The sequence below is a fragment of the Anneissia japonica genome, unplaced genomic scaffold, assembly GCF_011630105.1.
Source record: "Anneissia japonica isolate Jap-2015-1 unplaced genomic scaffold, ASM1163010v1 scaffold287920_len488460_cov166, whole genome shotgun sequence".
NCBI lineage: Eukaryota > Metazoa > Echinodermata > Crinoidea > Comatulida > Comatulidae > Anneissia > Anneissia japonica.
In genome coordinates this window covers 435,774-453,844 of record NW_022745460.1, presented here as the reverse complement: position 1 = coordinate 453,844, position 18,071 = coordinate 435,774, and the positions used below count along the sequence as shown (strand labels likewise).

The 18,071-nt window shown below is 33.1% G+C and overlaps 1 protein-coding gene and 1 long non-coding RNA gene across 2 annotated transcripts; both read right to left on the bottom strand.

Annotated features, from left to right (window-relative positions):
• Positions 1 to 2,246: 2,246 nt before the first annotated feature.
• On the bottom strand, positions 2,247 to 5,346 carry LOC117119949. The gene is made up of 4 exons (XM_033264925.1): positions 4,534 to 5,346; positions 3,839 to 3,905; positions 3,018 to 3,186; positions 2,247 to 2,496 (listed from the first exon to the last, which is right to left on the bottom strand). The coding sequence occupies exons 1-4, from the start codon at positions 5,344 to 5,346 to the stop codon at positions 2,391 to 2,393; spliced, it is 1,155 nt and encodes a 384-aa protein (XP_033120816.1). The 3' UTR covers positions 2,247 to 2,390.
• Positions 5,347 to 5,413: 67 nt separating this feature from the next.
• Positions 5,414 to 12,294, bottom strand: LOC117119962. The gene is made up of 3 exons (XR_004447266.1): positions 12,168 to 12,294; positions 7,926 to 8,160; positions 5,414 to 6,045 (listed from the first exon to the last, which is right to left on the bottom strand). It is a non-coding gene; the product is annotated as an uncharacterized LOC117119962 (long non-coding RNA).
• Between the last annotated feature and the right edge of the window lie 5,777 nt (positions 12,295 to 18,071).

The following is an 18,071-nucleotide window of genomic DNA, read 5'->3' as shown; positions in this document are numbered from 1 at the left end:
AACTACAGTAAAATTGTATTTTAACGGTATCTTGTATAATAAAAATACGATGTTGTTGATTTGTTGTAGCCTAAATTACCGGTATCATATCGTTTTTCTACAGGTTAAAATCGCCATTGTGTTTTAACGTCAGAGCTCGAAATTTAAACTACAAATTGGTATAAATTTACCTACCTTAACCGTTAAGTATTGTAGTAATAAAGAAAAGCAATTGCTATGTAAATATACGATGAATTCGTAAATTTAATGTGTTTGCTGGTTAATTTTACGTCGTCATATTACTGTTTTCCGTAATTTAACAGGTCAAAATCAACATTTACGTTAATTAACGTTGGAGTTCGTAATGTTCATTTATAAACTGGCGTAATTTTACAGTACAAAATATTGTTTTTAACAAGTACTATGAATTTTAACGGTATTTTTGTATAACAATGATGAGACTGTGAACTCACACTTCGCGATGTTAAATAACGGTTCATCTTCGCGGGTAAAATTAAACATTTTTCAGTAATTTTACGTTCGCCGTTATAATCCTACTATCAGTAAAAAAATGTCTGTTATTTTACGTTTACTGAAATCCAATTTACTGTAAAAATAACGTAACTACAGTAAAATAATATTTTAACGGTACCTTGTATAATAAGAATACGATAGATTGTTGATTTGTTGTAGCCTAAATTACCGGTATCATATCGTTTTTCTACAGGTTAAAATCGCCATTGTGTTTTAACGTCAGAGCTCGAAATTTACACTATAAGTTGGTGTAAATTTACCTACCTAAACCGTTAAGTATTGTACAGTATTACACTGTAAAAAAATTCTCTGTAAATTTACAGCAAAAGTTTTGGCAACTGCATCGCCAGACGTTTTCTGTTTTTTTACATAACATCATATGTTGTGTTTTCTGTTTATTTTACATACTGTAGACTTAAAAATACTAAGATGTCGTTTTTTAGGTTTATTCTATTTATGATAAATTACAACACTTCCTGTAAATTAACAGCAAGGAAATTTTCTATTTTTTCACATAACATCACATGTTTTGTTTTCATTTACATACATTCTTTATGTAAAATTTACATTTATTATGTAAAATTAAGTCAAATAAAAGGTATTTTGTCATCACCTTTTACAGCATGGTTAAACAAATATGAATTTACATTTTTACTATTAAGTGTTGATGATAGAATATGATGCTTGTGTCAAATTACTAAACAAATAAATTTCCGAGACGTTCTACAGCCATTTTCATATATTTATTGTAATCAACAATAAATCCACAAATGTAACCCAAACATGCAGCCACATTCTTTAAACTTTTTTCTCATCAATACAGTACAATTCACTTTAGTTTCAGTCAATGCATTGGAATATCTGTTATCGTCATCTATTCAGTTTGCAACAAATACTGTAATCATTTTTCAAATTTAACACCTCATAAACTGTTGAATCTTAAACAAATGGCTAACAATTCCATCAAAATGGCTTGCCATATGAAATAGTAATTCTGGCAACTACATGTAACATTTAAATGAACTTCAATATAAAAAAATAATTCTGGCAACAATGATTAAACCAATTTATAAATCTTCAAAATATTTTTTCCAGATTTGAGTTACTGTATTTAAAAACGCTTTAGTTTCAATCAAAGCATTGGAATGTCTGAATATCGTCATCTATTCAGTTTGCAACAAATAATAATTTTTCAAATTTAACACTTTGTAAACTGTTAACACTTAAACAAATGGCCAACAATTCCTTGCCATCAAAATGGCTTGCCATACAGTATTTATATTAATAAATACCCAATCTAGAAGAAAACAATTGTCATTACACTCCACATCGTAAAAAAAAAAAAAAAAAACCGCTTTGGGGCATGACATCTATTTATTGAGTTAAAAGATTTTTAGCTTACAAACTCAATAAAGTCAATGATTCACCTGAATAAACACATATAAATTAAAATGTCAGATGAAAAAAACACTTGAAAAGAATATTCCACATGTTTATGCAATAAGATAAACTCACATGAGGCAATTGCATAAATATGGTAGATCAAGTATACAAGACAGTCCATGACAGTTATCTCTATGCACCAGAAGTAAAAGTTGGTTGTCAGTATGTCTTTTATGATATCATCGTCTATTCACACTTTTCAAGAAATAATTTTTTTTCAAATCTAATACTTCATGAAACTCTAAACCAATGACCAACAAAATGGCTTACCATATATATTTTGAAATAAACACGCCATTTAGAACACCATTTTCTTTATGAACACTGCTCTTGAAAAACAAATACCCCAAGGACATGTATTTGCCCCAGAATTACCAATACTCCATCATAAAAAGAAACACATAATGTTGATATACACCGCATCAAAAACTCCACTAGTTCCAGTCAGATTCAAAGTCCTTTAAACTGTTTATTAGAGAAAGAACTTTGGCACTACCTCTCCAAGTTTTCATTTTGGCTGGATTGATTCGAACCAAGCAGCTGAAATGACGAATTATAAGCAGGCATGAACATTTATGCATGCACCCTTTTTGACCTACAGTAGTATAAGCCCACGCAGGGCCTTTTACAATTAGCCAAAAATTAGGTGCTGGATTATATTCAGAAAATACCCAAAATAAGCCTGATATCAGAAAAGGTTAAATTAGCAGGTGGTTTATACACAAATTCCAGCAGGTTATGTAATAGGCCAATAATAATATGTTTAGTTTTCCCCCTTTTCCCTTTCCGATTGCCAATACTACATAAGCTTTATCTTTAACAAGGTACACTTAAATTTTAACAAGCTCAGCATACTTATGGTTTTATACATTTTTTGAAGGGATATCATTTTTCATGTTTGTTCTAAATGGTTTAGGTCTACTTTGTAAATTTGTCATCATGGAATCAAAAGTAACTTTAATAGGATAACATTTTCTTCACATGTAACTACATCATTACATTAGAGTTAAAAGATCAATATGATCCTGAAAACACAAATTGTATTATTATGCAATACTTACCATTGCACAAACTCTAAAGTTGCCACTGCCGTCTTTGCATACTCAATGTTAAACACAAAAAATGATGCAAACAGCATGCACAGTGCCTCCAATGGTGAAGAAATATTACAATTTACTATCTCCCTGTCGATGACGAGCATGAAGCATTTAGATGTCACTGCTGATGTACCTGGTATTAAGAAGAAACTAAGATGTAAGACTGAAAAAACCTTTCTAGCTACAATTTCTGGTAATACAACCACAGTACCCTGAAGTATAATGGGTACTTAATAACACAATACGATTTGCATGATTTTCCAAATATGTTCCGTCGTTTAACTTTGAACAGTCAAGGTATTTGAAAAATTTAACCAAATATTTTAAGTTAAACATAATGTGTTTTAGTGTGCATCAATATTTATTTTGCAACATGCTTGAGTAAATGTATTGAGAAATCAATAAACAGTAGGCTCCTAATGCATGTTACTGCATGACAGTAGAATGCTACTCAAAATGCCTAAATATTGTGATGCAAACTCAATGCCAAATGAATAAATAAATAAATAAAATAAATCAATCAATTTATAGTTTTATGCAAATCTAATTATGTGTGTAATATTTAATTATTTTATTTGTATATTATTGCATGTAGGTTTACATGGTGAAATAACAATGTTAAATGCTTGCAGTACAATGTAGATGGTCCTGAGAAGAATCACTGTGTTGATGGGAATATCTATATCTTTTCCTGCCAAATAAAAAAAAAATTATTTGTGAATGTTGAGATACTGCATGGTTTAATGCAAACACTTAACATTGTATATAATAATTATATCACTTACAAAGCGCTATTATACAAGGGGTGACTGGGAGAGTATCCTTATCAATGTCAGCTTCTAGGCTTGTCTCCTAAATGAAACATGATGTAATTAGATCCATATTCAAAGTACATGAGCTCATTTGCTTGTCAGTGTACAGGTGTACAAAAGTTAATTTCACTGCTCTACAAAGAAATGGAACTACAGATGGATGTTGATAAATATACTATGTAAAATATAAAATAATAAAATATAAATGTAATATATAAAATAGGGGATTATAAACTCTCAGACCCTTCCAAACACAAACACAAAGTAACCCACAATATCCAAGCAAATATTATGGATGAAATAACTAAAAACTACATGTATCGGACGATACAACATACTGTACGCTACACTATCAATAGACAGGTAGGCAAGTCACCGCAAAAGTAAATCAACAGGGAGAAATAACTATCGTATTAAAAAATCATTTTGCTTTGTACTGTACTGTAGCAATATTTTAAAAGTTTACTTAAGCAATAATATCATAGTTTACCTTAACAGGTTTGGCTGATTGTTCAGCCTTGCCCATATCAATAAAAAATGAATAATCAGCCAACATGCAGTCATGTTAATGCACCGATGTGATGGGTGGAAATTTATCTAATTGCTAAGTAATTTTTGTTCATTTGTGAATAATAAATACAGTACAAGATATAGTCATAAAAGAATACCTCTTCAACATGGATGAACACTCTGGTGTCCTCCCCAAAAAATGTTGCCAATAATACCAAAAGGCCAATAATATCAGGGTTATTGGTATCGTCTTCACGTTTGGCTGCCTCAATTTCTTTCAGGATTTTCCTGAGTGGTTTGCTGGTAGTCTGTTTGGCATTCATGAACTGCATTATTCTTGGAAGTTTGGAAACCAAGGCTGCTGTAAGTGTTTCTTGCACTTCAATTCCAACTAGTCTTTCAAAATGATGAAGCATTCCAACTTTCTCAAAAAGAAATGGCCACTCTTTCTTCAGTGTTGTAATAGACTGAGAGCCCTCATTTATCAGAAGCCTCACTGTTGGGTATGTTTCATCAAGATAACCCTTTAAATCATCTAAATTCCAAACTCTACTTGAATAGATATCCTTCAGAGCTTCTTTCTTTAAATCCTGAGTTGACTCATCTTCTTCTTCTGGCAATTCAGGTTGGTACTCCTTTGGAATTGTGCCATAGGATGAAGTAGAAGCTCCTCTCTTACGTTTTTTTGACTTATTAGAATCAAGACTGTTTGGACTGTTGGGCCTCTTTGTAGGTTTGACAGTCCTGCTAATGTTCTGAAATCTGTGTTCTAGTTGTGTTAAAATAGAATTATAGCCAGTACCAACTATGGCATCATCCAAATTGTCTTGGAAACTTTTAGGGTATTCCGATACTATTTTTGAAGCAACATCAGCAAGTTGACTACGCGTGGGTCTACCTGATGTTTTGGAAATATCATCAGCTAAAACCCTAATCATTTCTCGTCTTACTGCCGGGAGAGGTCTCTCCATTTTTTTTATACTATCTTGAAGACCTGTCTCTTATACACATCTAGATGTGTCAGAAGCCTCACTGTTGGGTATGTTTCATCAAGATAACCCTTTAAATCATCTAAATTCCAAACTCTACTTGAATAGATATCCTTCAAAGCTTCTTTCTTTAAATCCTGAGTTGACTCATCTTCTTCTTCTGGCAATTCAGGTTGGTACTCCTTTGGAATTGTGCCATAGGATGAAGTAGAAGCTCCTCTCTTACGTTTTTTTGACTTATTAGAATCAAGACTGTTTGGACTGTTGGGCCTCTTTGTAGGTTTGACAGTCCTGCTAATGTTCTGAAATCTGTGTTATAGTTGTGTTAAAATAGAATTATAGCCAGTACCAACTATGGCATCATCCAAATTGTCTTGGAAACTTTTAGGGTATTCCGATACTATTTTTGAAGCAACATCAGCAAGTTGACTATGCGTGGGTCTACCCGATGTTTTGGAAATACTGTATCATCAGCCAAAACCCTAATCATTTCTCGTCTTACTGCCGGGAGAGGTCTCTCCATTTTTTTTATACTATCTTGAAGACTTTGTGGCATTTTTGCCCATGGTATTGTATAAGACGAACTCCAGTTGAATCTGTCAGGAGACAAATCTGTCATACTACTTGAGCAAGGTGATGTCGAAGACGATCCACTCATTATCAGTTTGGCACTTGGTTTCTCTGTGCATGATATGGGAATAAAACTAATATATTTTCAAAAATAAAGTCGCAAATCTGGAAATATTTTGGGAAATAATAAAAATGAGATGGTACATAGCGAGGGGGAAAATTACCATCGCATTGATTTAAATAATTTTAAAAACTGGTTTTTAAATTTTTTAAAGAATTTACTTAATTTTGGTGTTTATTTACATGGTGACATACAACATAATACAATGACTAGCCTTTGAAAATACATTTTTGCTATTGCATAGTAATTTGGTCTTATTTTATTTATACTATTCAATTAACCACTCTTCCCTGCTAACAAGAATTGTTATTTTGAATGCAATGTTTTCTTTTTTATATTTAAAAAAAAATAAAAATAAAATAAAGATGGTACACTTTCAACATTAAAAAAACCAATCATGGTGTTCAAAGAAAATACTTTATAATGAGACCTGTACTTTCACACCAGACCTTCCAATTTGTACCAGTACTGTAATACTGTATGTTTTCTCCCATAAACCCCCAAAATTTATTTTTTACACCATAATAAATTCTTTGGTCTAAAAGAACATGTAGTTAGACACCAAAATAAACTTACGACTTCAGATAAAGAATACAAACATGGGTTTTATCAATTATTTTAAAAGATATGAAGATAACTTTTCCCCACTTCATTTAATTTTGTTTTGTTCCAGTCTCAATATCCTCCATTGTTTAAGTCAATCACTCAGGGTATATAATGTACTGTTTGTCATGAACTGCATGCATTATTTTTGCAGTGATCTGTTTTTGACTATGCTCACTGGTAAAAGTGAGGTAACAGGAAAGCTTGTTTGCACTATAAGGCCCTGTTTCCTATTTTGTTTGGGTGGGAGGCAATTAACTTTCAGGATTGAATACCAAAGTGAATCAAATGCAAAAAAAAAAAAAAAACACCTCAGCCCCACCATGGTCATTACTTCGGTGGGAAATAAATTTCAAATTTGGCATCTCTACCTGTATGCCCGGAAATGTCACATTACTTTATTAAGTAACTTTAATTACTGATCTGGGTAAATTAAAACTAAGCAGCAGAAAGAGTTGAGAATCACTTTAGCCTGAACTTAGTTGGTGCTCAGGTGTGTGCAAATTTGGAAAATACAGTTGAACTTGCCCAAATCAAATCCAAAATGCCATTGAAATAGTGTTCGACTTAGGTAAAATTTGACACACAGATTGTTAATTAATGGAAAACAACAATTTGGTATGTAAAATAATATTGACTTAAAAATTATTCGACTTAGGCACAGTTGACTTAGGCAAGTTTAACTGTATTGGACATCTACAGTAGATACCCAGAAATTGCATTTTCATACTTAAAATGATATAAATTTTCTAAATTTCATGCCTTAACCTGGGAAGACTAAGAAATTATCTTCATTATGAATAATATATTATTAAAAGAACATTAAAGTCTGAAAATGATCATTTATGCTTTAGATTATAATTGTTCATTTTTTAATTTATTTATTCAAATGAACTTTTCATTTAATTCGTGGACTAATTAAGTTGGCCTGCATGTTGCCTATTAGGAACAGGTACACCTGCCTACAATTTTTTTTTTTTATTATTGCAGAGGTTTTTTTTTTTTTTATTAAATTTCAAAAAATATAAATAAAATAAGGATATTACATTTTCCACATTTTTTTTTTAAAACAATCATAGTGTTCAGGAAAGTAAAATACAAATGTGGCCTGTGGGCCCTCTGTTAAGAACAGGGACCATAAGGTTCCTTTAACTGACATGAATTAAACATTTTTCTATATTCAAGCAATGTACACATTAGTAAGGAAATGTTTTGCACTTTAAATATAAAAACTATAATGCTGGCAAGGAGATGTTAATAAACTTACCTTCCTTGTAGCTTTTCAAAAGTTTCTGAACTTGTATCTTCTTTAGACAAAGGCATTGTAGATCATTCTCATCAACATATTTAAAATCGGAAGGTTTCTCTACACCTAGTTCCAGAAGTTTCTCGAGAATATCATCTAATACATCATCTGATGCATGTGTCAAAACTTCCAAGATGTATTATTTAAGAATCTGCAAGTCTATGGTATCCCCATCACTCATATTTATTTCAAGCTTCTATAGGTCAAATATTAAAATAAAAAATAATTTGTCTTTCACTATCATAAATTTCACATGGGTAAGAATAGATGAATGTGGTACCAGAACATTGGCATAGTGCATATTTATTTTTTACTAACTAGTTCTCCACCAAGGAGGATGTTATCATAAAAATAAAATTGGATATTAACTTGTTCATTTTGAATTTATAACGCAAGTCAAAAATATTGCATCATTTGCGTTTTGATAATTAAACACTTTGCATTAAATTCATAAAATCTAAAACAGAATATATAACAAAAATTAAGAGACACATTCCAATACATGCAAGCTACTTCTTGCAGAATTTGTGCTTCATTGAGATCACTAATTGACCATTAAGAGAGTACGCTGAAAGAGGAAACCAATCAAGCAGATCGGAAATTTCAATGCATGAAACCATGTATGAATCAAGCTCATGCTCATTTAAAAGACTATACACGCCCATATCTGCCAAATATGCAGTTTGATAGTGCCTGACAACAAAATAGACAAATTTGCACTCCCTGACAACAATCATCATGATGTAACCAAATGTGTAAACATTATCATCAGAGACACTAATTGGTACATACAGTCCTTTCTTATAGACTGTTCCATTCCGATTGATTTCTTGGCTAACAACTGAATTGTCAGCATTTAGTCCAAGGTCTTGAACTGCTCTTGAAATTTGTTGTGCATACACACCAGGGTACAAGGATATTTCCCCCTTAACTTCAATTTCAACTGGCAATACAGATCCACCACTGAAGTGCACCTGAAAGAGCTGGTGTCGTTCGGACAGTGTCTTCGTGACATTTTTGAAGTTATGACAGTTGTACGCACACCTTTTGAAATACTGATGCTTACTTTCAAAACGCATTGTCCGCAGCCTGATCAGAGGTCCAAACTTCAATATCAACGTTGCATAATGGGACATAAAGTGATGCTTCGGTTTAAGCTTTTGTTCTGGGAAGACACTTTTTCTACACTCAAGGTACTCATCCACAATTACCTTTAGATAACAGATTTGCTCTCTGGAAATAGAAGGAGCACAGACATATTCAACAATATCCCTCAGCAGCAAGCATATCTGCCAACACCGATCATCTGTGTCTTGTATTTTATCACCTATAAAAAATGGCAACAGTCGCAGTAAGCACCAATTCTGTACTGCATGACCACCAAGCACTTTGCCTTTTATATTAACTTCAGCAGGCTTATTTCTTAAATCTGTAGAATTTTATTTGAATTTCTGTATCCTTCTGTTCAAAATGTTGTAAGTGAACCAGTGTTTGGTTTTGATGAAATAGTTCAAGTACAGAGCCAAGTCAAAGTTGACTACACCCTCAAACAAATCATGTCCCAAACATGGGGGAAGACCATATGGGCATACATGAAAATAATGTAATGAATTGAACACAGAATCAAACTTAATTCCTGTGTATAAATCAACACCAGGGTTCTCTTCAAGATATCTGATTGCATTGTTGTAGCTCTCTCGACTACGCTCCTCACCAGAAGCAAATGCATTACCTGTATTAAATTCATGATGAGTAATATCGCAATACCGACAAAAATATGGTGTAGTGCTGAAGTTTTCTGTGAAGCCTCCTATGCAATGTGACCCTAAATTATCACCTGTAATTGAAACAACACAACCTTTAAGCAGACCAATAGGTGTCTCTATTCCAACTTGTTCTAAGTCTTTCAAGTCTTTAATCAACCTTCCAAAAATCTTGTCCTGCCCAAATTTTTTAAAGTCTTTTTCTCTACATAAGAGAACAAGTTGAATGTTATTAATGGAGGACCGAAATTGTGGTGGGATATTTCCGAGAGACATGTAAACTCCCAACATCTTATACTTCTTCTTGCTAAAGCCCAGAGGATTTACAATTTCAAATGCATCTTGGAATAGTATGAGTTGTAATGACTTCCTGTGCACTTGAAAAAATTCATTATTCCTGAATGCACTTCCATCAGTGAAGTCTGACAAAATACCAGTATTAGTATATTCATGCAAGTCTTTAATATGGGCCTGAACAGATTTATCTCTCAAAAGCATGACCAGTGTTTCTTTAAGAGGTACATAGTGAAAGCAAACAGCTCCTTGAAGATGATTTCTTTCTAAGCATACAGATTCAGGCATTACATAAATCATTTGGGACTGATAATACTTTTTTCTCATGTAAACAGACCTTAAAGATCCAGAACCTTTTTTCAATGCAGCATTCCATTCACTTGTACATTCCATGTGATTGGTTATATTAAGAATACTGTTTTCCTGTAGACCTTCATCTTGCAATATGTTTCTAAGTTTAAACATGTAAGCTTCACTAGCTATTGTTTGTATATTTCCAAGTTCCTCAACTATACATTGAACAGTACTTTCTGGAATCAAATGTTCTGCCTGCAGTTTTAAGCAGAAAAGTGCTAAGTTACGTGTAAAATCTTCCTCTGACATAATGATGTCCGAGTCATGTTGGCTACTATTATTGATATCTGAAAACTCTGAGTCAACAGCAATAGCATAAATGCCATCATGTGTGTGTGTTTCCTCTTCTCCTGACATCATGTCATTTCTGATTTCATTTGGCCCAACCTGGTACTCTGGAATAATTTTTAGTGAGTGATTCCTATGGTATCGTGACATATGAGATTTGAAAGATATGATTTATTTTTAAATGATTTTGTGCATGAATGATAAGGGCAATTTATTTGAATGCCAGAATCAATGTGGTTTTTCATATGTTTGATTAATGAAGACATATCACTGCAGTACTGCTCACAAACACCAACTTGACATTTTACAGGTAGGCCTACTGTATATCTGAAGATATAGGCCTAACCTGAGGAGAATGCTCCACTCGGTACTGGTGATGTTTTCAACTAACATGACTGTTGAATGCTGAGTAGGTAGAAAATGTTTGTAAACAGTTTGGAACACCACATGGAAAATGGAAATTATGTACATTTCTATGTACTTTATAATGCTTAGAATAGGTCTTGATTGAGTAAGTTGAATAGTCACAAAGTGGGCAGGTAAACATTGCAATAAAGAATGTAAGTTCAGCATAGGCCTGCTAAATACTCTTCCAAAAATCACAAAATAAAGGCTGGCTGCAAGTTTGAAACTACACTAGTACCTAAGATAAAATTGTAAATGAAAAGGCAAATTGATGGGTTGAGAAAACAAATTATCATGCATAGGGTTTGAAAACAATTACAATGCAATTATTTGTTCCAAATAATATTCTGTTAATTATTTACCAATTTCCCAAAATCCATAGATAGGCTAGATCTGGCTTATTAAGCAACAAAGTGCATCTTAGTCATTAAAATACACTTAATAATATTGTTATTCTAGAACTAGCCTACAGTATTTAAGCTATATTATTTATTGTTTATTATGGTTATTTTATCAAACAAACCAAGGAGCTGAGAAGGTATGCCTGTAGCCAGCTAGGCTAGGCCATCACAAGATCGGTAGCCCTCTCCCCAGGCTATACAGTATTACGACCCGAATGGCTATAATATGAATGATGAGACGTTACAATCAGCTACATAAACGTAGCATGCTGTCTCTTATATAAACGTAGCTACTGGATAGCCTACGACTTAGGCCTGCCTAGCCTAGAGTAGTGAGTAGGTAGTACTCCAGGCGGCCCTAGTAGTAGACGTACGCAGGTTTAATGTCTCATTACGTTGCCACTAAACCTCTACTTCTATCTACCACCAAGACAGATTTAGACAGCGTTAGGCATAGGCTAAGACGAGATAGGCCAAGCCTACTATAATCTAGCCAGCCTAGATTTATTTAGACATAATTTACAATGCAAATTACAGTAATTAGAATTAATACGCAATCGGTACCACATTCACCAACCTTACACAACTCAGATCCGGATAGATAGATGATCTAGCCAGCCTAGATTTATTTAGACATAATTTACAATGCAAATTACAGTAATTAGAATTAATACGCAATCGGTACCACATTCACCAACCTTACACAACTCAGATCCGGATAGATAGATGATGATTTCTTTTTTATTTTCGTAATTTTAATGTAAGTGACAATTATACCACATCATCTTTACAGAAACAGTCCACCCACAAGCATTAACATCAACCCTCTGTACGTCGTAGTCTCATTATCTCTGTGCGCGCCAAAATTCCAGAAGATCCGGTCTACGTCACATGATTATGCGGTCTACGCGTGACGACATTCATGAATTCCCCACGAAATTAATACAACTTTATTATATCGATTTAATAAATAATTTATAATGACAAATAGATTGTTATTGTTATTTTATTGTTGTTGTTGTTGTTGTTACTACTGTAATTATTGTTATTGTTTTTATTGTTATTGTTATTAATATTATTATTATTTTTATTAGCCTATTATCATTTTTTACATAAAACCCTAAGAAATAACAAAAATATTAAAACAAAAAACTCATTCTGTAAATTGTCTATGTAAAATTACAGTTTTTTAAAGATATTTTTCACTAAAGTTATAAATGTAAAAGTACAACATTAGGCCTATGTTGTAAAATGTGTTTCTTTTATGCTGTAAATTTACACCAAATGCTGTAAATACGGGGAAAAAACAGCAGGTTGCCTTTAAAATGAAAAGAAAATTTGACGATTTAACTGTAAAAATACAGAAATATGTTGACATATTTCCTGTAAAAATACAGGAAAATGTAAATTTCCAACAAATATGCCGTTTAATTCAATAAATATGTAAATATGCATAATAAACAGAAATGGGATGTATTTTTACAGGAAAAAAAGTTCTTACTCTGTATTTCTACAGGTTTTCAACAGAATGTGTTTCTTTGTGCTGTAAATTAACAAAAAATTATGTAAATTAAGTACAATTACAGAAAAATGTAAAATAACAGCAGATATGTAATTTTTTACAGCAAAAGTGTTGCCAAAATAAAACACAGATCAAATCTGTAAAAAATTTTATGTAAAATTACAGTTTTTTTTACAGTGTACGGTTATTGTGAATGGCTCATACGTCGTTTGTGTTTAAACATTTTCTCTATGGTTTAAACAAACTTATGCTTTCTAACGATTATGACACATGGAACTTGTATTCAACAGCAAACATTGATAATGAGTTGCAAAATAGTTAGAGGTGGATTCTGTTTCATTAGGTAGTAAATCATCTACTGTTTTTTGGAAGTTTTTTGATAATGTTTGTATTTATTTATCATTTTAATGACCTGTACAATATTACCACTTTCGTGTGCTGTCCCTGAGATCTCTGTAAAAAGGCCTGTTGTTATACATTTTACAACCTTAAGAGTCAAGCTTACTGTATGTTAATGTTAGCCTATTAACTAAACTTTTAGTTTTTGGGATATAGAACCTGTCTAAAAAGGGTCGACGGGATATTTTGGAAACACCAGGGTTTTACAGGAGACTATACTCGTTTGAGAGAAAATGAAATGATTATCGCAAATTTTGAAATCGTGTGAACCTAAGACCGATGTACAGGAGAACTGATAACTAAATATTTTCAGGTCACCCTAGTGTTTCTGGTTCCCACGCCATCACTCACTGATTACGCTTTACGGCTATGAACCAATCACTGCCTTGTATTTTGCTTTTGTTTTACAGTATATCGCCGGATTTTGGATGTTTCAATTATAACTGACCGAAGAAAATGACACTGTTAGATGGTATTAACACTTTGCTAGAGAAAAGAAGTCGGGGGCCTGTCAAATCCCAGTACAAAGAGTAAACAATCTAATAATCTTATTTCGAATTTCATTTGTGTTAATGCTTGTTATAATTGTTTCTCACCAGTAGCTTTCAATCCGCATTCTCGGGTGCGCTCCACACATTGCGGAGCGCACCCGTCACCATTACATCATCGGTGACGTAGACATTGGCTACTTGCCAATGTCATTCTGCTGAAGATGGTCTGAGCAAAATTCGAAATGTACTACACTTGAAGCTAACTGAAGTTATTTAATAATCTAATAATCTTCGTTACAACACATCATGAATTCTTTTTCGATATTTTATTTTTCAAGGGTCTTAATATTTATGAATAAAAGATTAATATAATTCTGGGCCGCACTGAGTGACCATATATATATTATGATTAATTCATTTTCAAACTTGCTTAATTTGAAATTGATGTGTATCTGAAATTAATATATACCTTTTTTATTTAAAAGCTGTAGCTGAAAAAAGGATCGGGTAAATAAATGTTACGTTGAATTGAATTGAATAAAAAGTGTTTACCTATTAATAATATTATTATTATTACTATTATTATTATTATTATTATTATTATTATTATTATTATTATTATTATTATTATTTATTATTATTATTATTATCATTATTATCCAGTATATCCATTAAATCAAGGTACACATTTATTCAAATTCAATCTGTAAGGAAAATTTCCCGCCGATGAATATACACGAACGGTACTGGGTAAAGCCAACTTGATTTCTTACTTCCAAGGTATCCACTCGTAGAAGTCAAATGAAGATAAGCCTGTCTGAGAGTGACTCTATGGTGGTCGAGTGTTGTGATTGCCGCCCACGTACGTATTGCCGTATGAGAAAGAATGTATTGTTCCAAGAAAATAACAAAAAAATATCATAAAAATAATTGCGACAGGGTAGGGGGGAAGTCCGGTTTGGATGCCTCCTCAACAAGTGTCTATTGATAGGTCGTGTACGTCCTGTGTCTCCACTGTCACAGCCACTACTCTAGGATGTTTCTGAAAGTGTTGACGATTTTTTTTATATGGTTCGATGTTAATATAAGATAATAATCAATAATTAAGACACATTATGCGAAACTTTTCAATACCTTAATAAGCGAACTCTCCTACAGCCAAAAATGCTGATTTTTAATAAAAGTATACTTTTATTTTTGGCCAGTTAACACACCTCCGTCACAAAAAATGGAAATTTCATAATAATAAAATTTTATATATTTATTTTTATTACGCCTCTCAGCAAACGTTCTTACAACGTTCCCGAACGTTGTGGCTAGGTATGTCACAAAATAACTTTCATATACAAGGTCGTAAAAACTTTCAAACGTTGTGATGTTGTGAAATTAGGTTATAACTTAAGTAGGTACATATCATGGTTCTACAAAATAACGTTTTTATCACCAAACTACAACGTTATTATAACGTTCTTAGAAAGCAATCCGCTCCCTTGAAATCTTCAAATATATAGGCCTATATATATACTGTCTCTTATACACATCTAGATGTAAGAGACAGATATATATATATATATATATATAATTTAAATTTTGCTTGACTAAATACACCACAATCATTTTTCTTTTATTCATTATAGTTTCTATTTCTACATATTCTAAATAAGTATATAAAAAAAAAAAAAAAATCCTATCAGATGAGACCCATCATAAAATTTCCATGCGACCTATCATAAAATTTCCATGCGACCCCTTTAAAAGTCAGCAACCCTGCAACATAACACGATCACACGAAAGCTTCTATAGTCTTTAATGTACCGTAATCATGTCCAATGATGTGATCAAAACACTATATCAGCTTTTATATACAGGCTACCACACAGGGACGTAGCCAGGATTTTGAAAGGGGGGGAGCCGTTATGCGAATTACGTATGACCCCGGCGAGGTCAAGGGGGTGAATCCCCCTGTGAAGTAGCGCACTCTGAACGCTCTTAGGACTGTTTGAGAGGATAAAGTGAAAATTGCAATAGACGCATTATAGATAAGCGAAAAAATAATTATATAATAAATCAACAGTTGCAGATCCAGGAATTGGAAAGAGAGGTGAACCAGGGAGGGACTTCCACAGACCGAGGAACCACCCACCTCAGCCCCACCATGGTTGGGGCTGAGGTAAGAAAATTTATGATTAGGGCATCTCTAGATGGCCGGAAATTACACTCTCGCACTTCAATTTGAATATATGAAGGGGGAGGGGGAGTGCCTTGAATCCACCTCTGCTCAAAACATTCATTATCCAGAATAGTCATAATCACGAAAAATGGACATGAAAAACCAGATCACATCCTAAAAACAAACAGCAGTCACTAAGACATACACCAGGAGCCGACTCGATGGAGTTTAATGTCATACCCAGGGAAGGGCACAGATCTGTTTTGAAAGGTGGAGGGGAGGACATTTTGTAAGTCGACACCCACCCCAGCCCCACAATGGTTGAAGCTGAGGTGAGAAGATTTGAGGAAGTAGTACCTCTAGATGGCCAGAAATGACCCTTTTAGTAAAATTCATCATCATCACATCACCATTAGTCAAAAATAAGCGCCAAAAGAAATTCTCATGATCTTTATCAGGAATTTTTGACAACCATAGAGATCTTATTATTGTGTGTGTATACAAAGCTTAAAAACATTGTCTTTGAGTATGTACTTTACATAGGCCTACTTCAAAAACGTGATTTAACAACCCAGCCATGGTGGGGCTGAGGTGAGAAAATTTGAGGAAATAGTACCTCTCGAAATGGCCGGAAATGACACTTTTATATAGTAAAATTCATCATCATCACATTACCATTATAGTCAAAATGAAACGCCAACAAATTTCTCATGATCTTTTATCAGGTATCTACCGTACTTAATATCCAGGACAACTTAGGCCTCATTATAGCTTACTAAGCTTTAACTATATATACTATATTATGATCAACAAATCACAAATTTTTTTCGCATTTAGCACAATTTTCTTCACTTTGTATTGTTATTAATATTAATATCAATTATTACTATCGTCATCATCATCATTGTTATTATTATTATTATTATTATTATTATTATTATTATTACTATTACTATTAGTAGTAGTATTATTAAACAAACATTTAAAGAAACTTACAAAAGGATAAAATGAAATTGAACCACAGTATCGCATTTCTATCTTAAAAGACCTGGCCTGAGATTTATGGATTTAAGATGTTTTTAAATCACGCTTAGGCTTATGTGTTCTATTATGCCTATGTATAACGTGTACTGATGCATATTTACATGTTTAGAAGTATTTATTTTAAGTGATCCCAGGAAAGAATTTGTATTGGCTCAAGAATAAGCTTTAAAATTTTAACACTGTGTACAAAGGGGGGGAGCCGCGGCTCCCACGGCTCCCCCCCCCCTGGATACGTCCCTGAATCCGCTTCTGCTATTTAAAATCACATCATTAAGACTGATCTAAATTGATTTAAACGTATTACATATTAACGTACATCAATATCAATGTTGCTATCAGAATTATCTTCTTCATTCTCATATGCAACCTAACTCAAGAGTCTTTGCAACACTTGCTTGAAATTGGAGGTGCCATCGGACCCGTATAAGCACATCGAGCATTTATATATGACGCTCTACATAAATAACACTGCAGCACCTAGGGCTATACAATTCAAGTGGGCAATAATAAATCAATTAAGTACAGTACGGTATTTAATTTATATTCAAAAGAAATTCAAGAGATAGAACCTCCACTAGAATGGAACATATACAAAGACACACAGTATGGTACCTGTCTCTTATACACATCTAGATGTGTATAAGAGACAGTGTATAACGTGTACTGATGCATATTTACATGTTTAGAGTGATCCCTTTTTTCTAGCGAACCCCCTCGAATTTTTGAATGAGTCCCACTCGGAAAGAATGTCTGTTTTTAACTTACCCAGCATTAAATCAAAATTTAGCACCTAATTCATTATTAATTGATCACCCGTTTTTAAATAGTAGCCTGCGATACAAGCCTACATTCATAGAATATCTTGGCTTCAGAAGTTCGGAGATTTAAATTGAACTCCGGCAAACCATAACTTTACGATAGCTCCCATAAGGATGGCAAACATCGATACAAACTTTCACTGGCCTTTGGCTGAATG

What these genes read in the sequence shown, in the direction of transcription:
- LOC117119949 (XM_033264925.1), bottom strand. Translation starts at nt 5,346, where the DNA reads ATGGAGAGACCTCTCCCGGCAGTAAGACGAGAAATGATTAGGGTTTTA. An exon ending in TGTTCATCCATGTTGAAGAG is followed by an intron (nt 3,906 to 4,533) that starts GTATTCTTTTAT and finishes TGTTTCATTTAG; the next exon opens with GAGACAAGCCTAGAAGCTGA. An exon ending in ACTTTAGAGTTTGTGCAATG is followed by an intron (nt 2,497 to 3,017) that starts GTAAGTATTGCA and finishes TCGTCATTTCAG; the next exon opens with CTGCTTGGTTCGAATCAATC.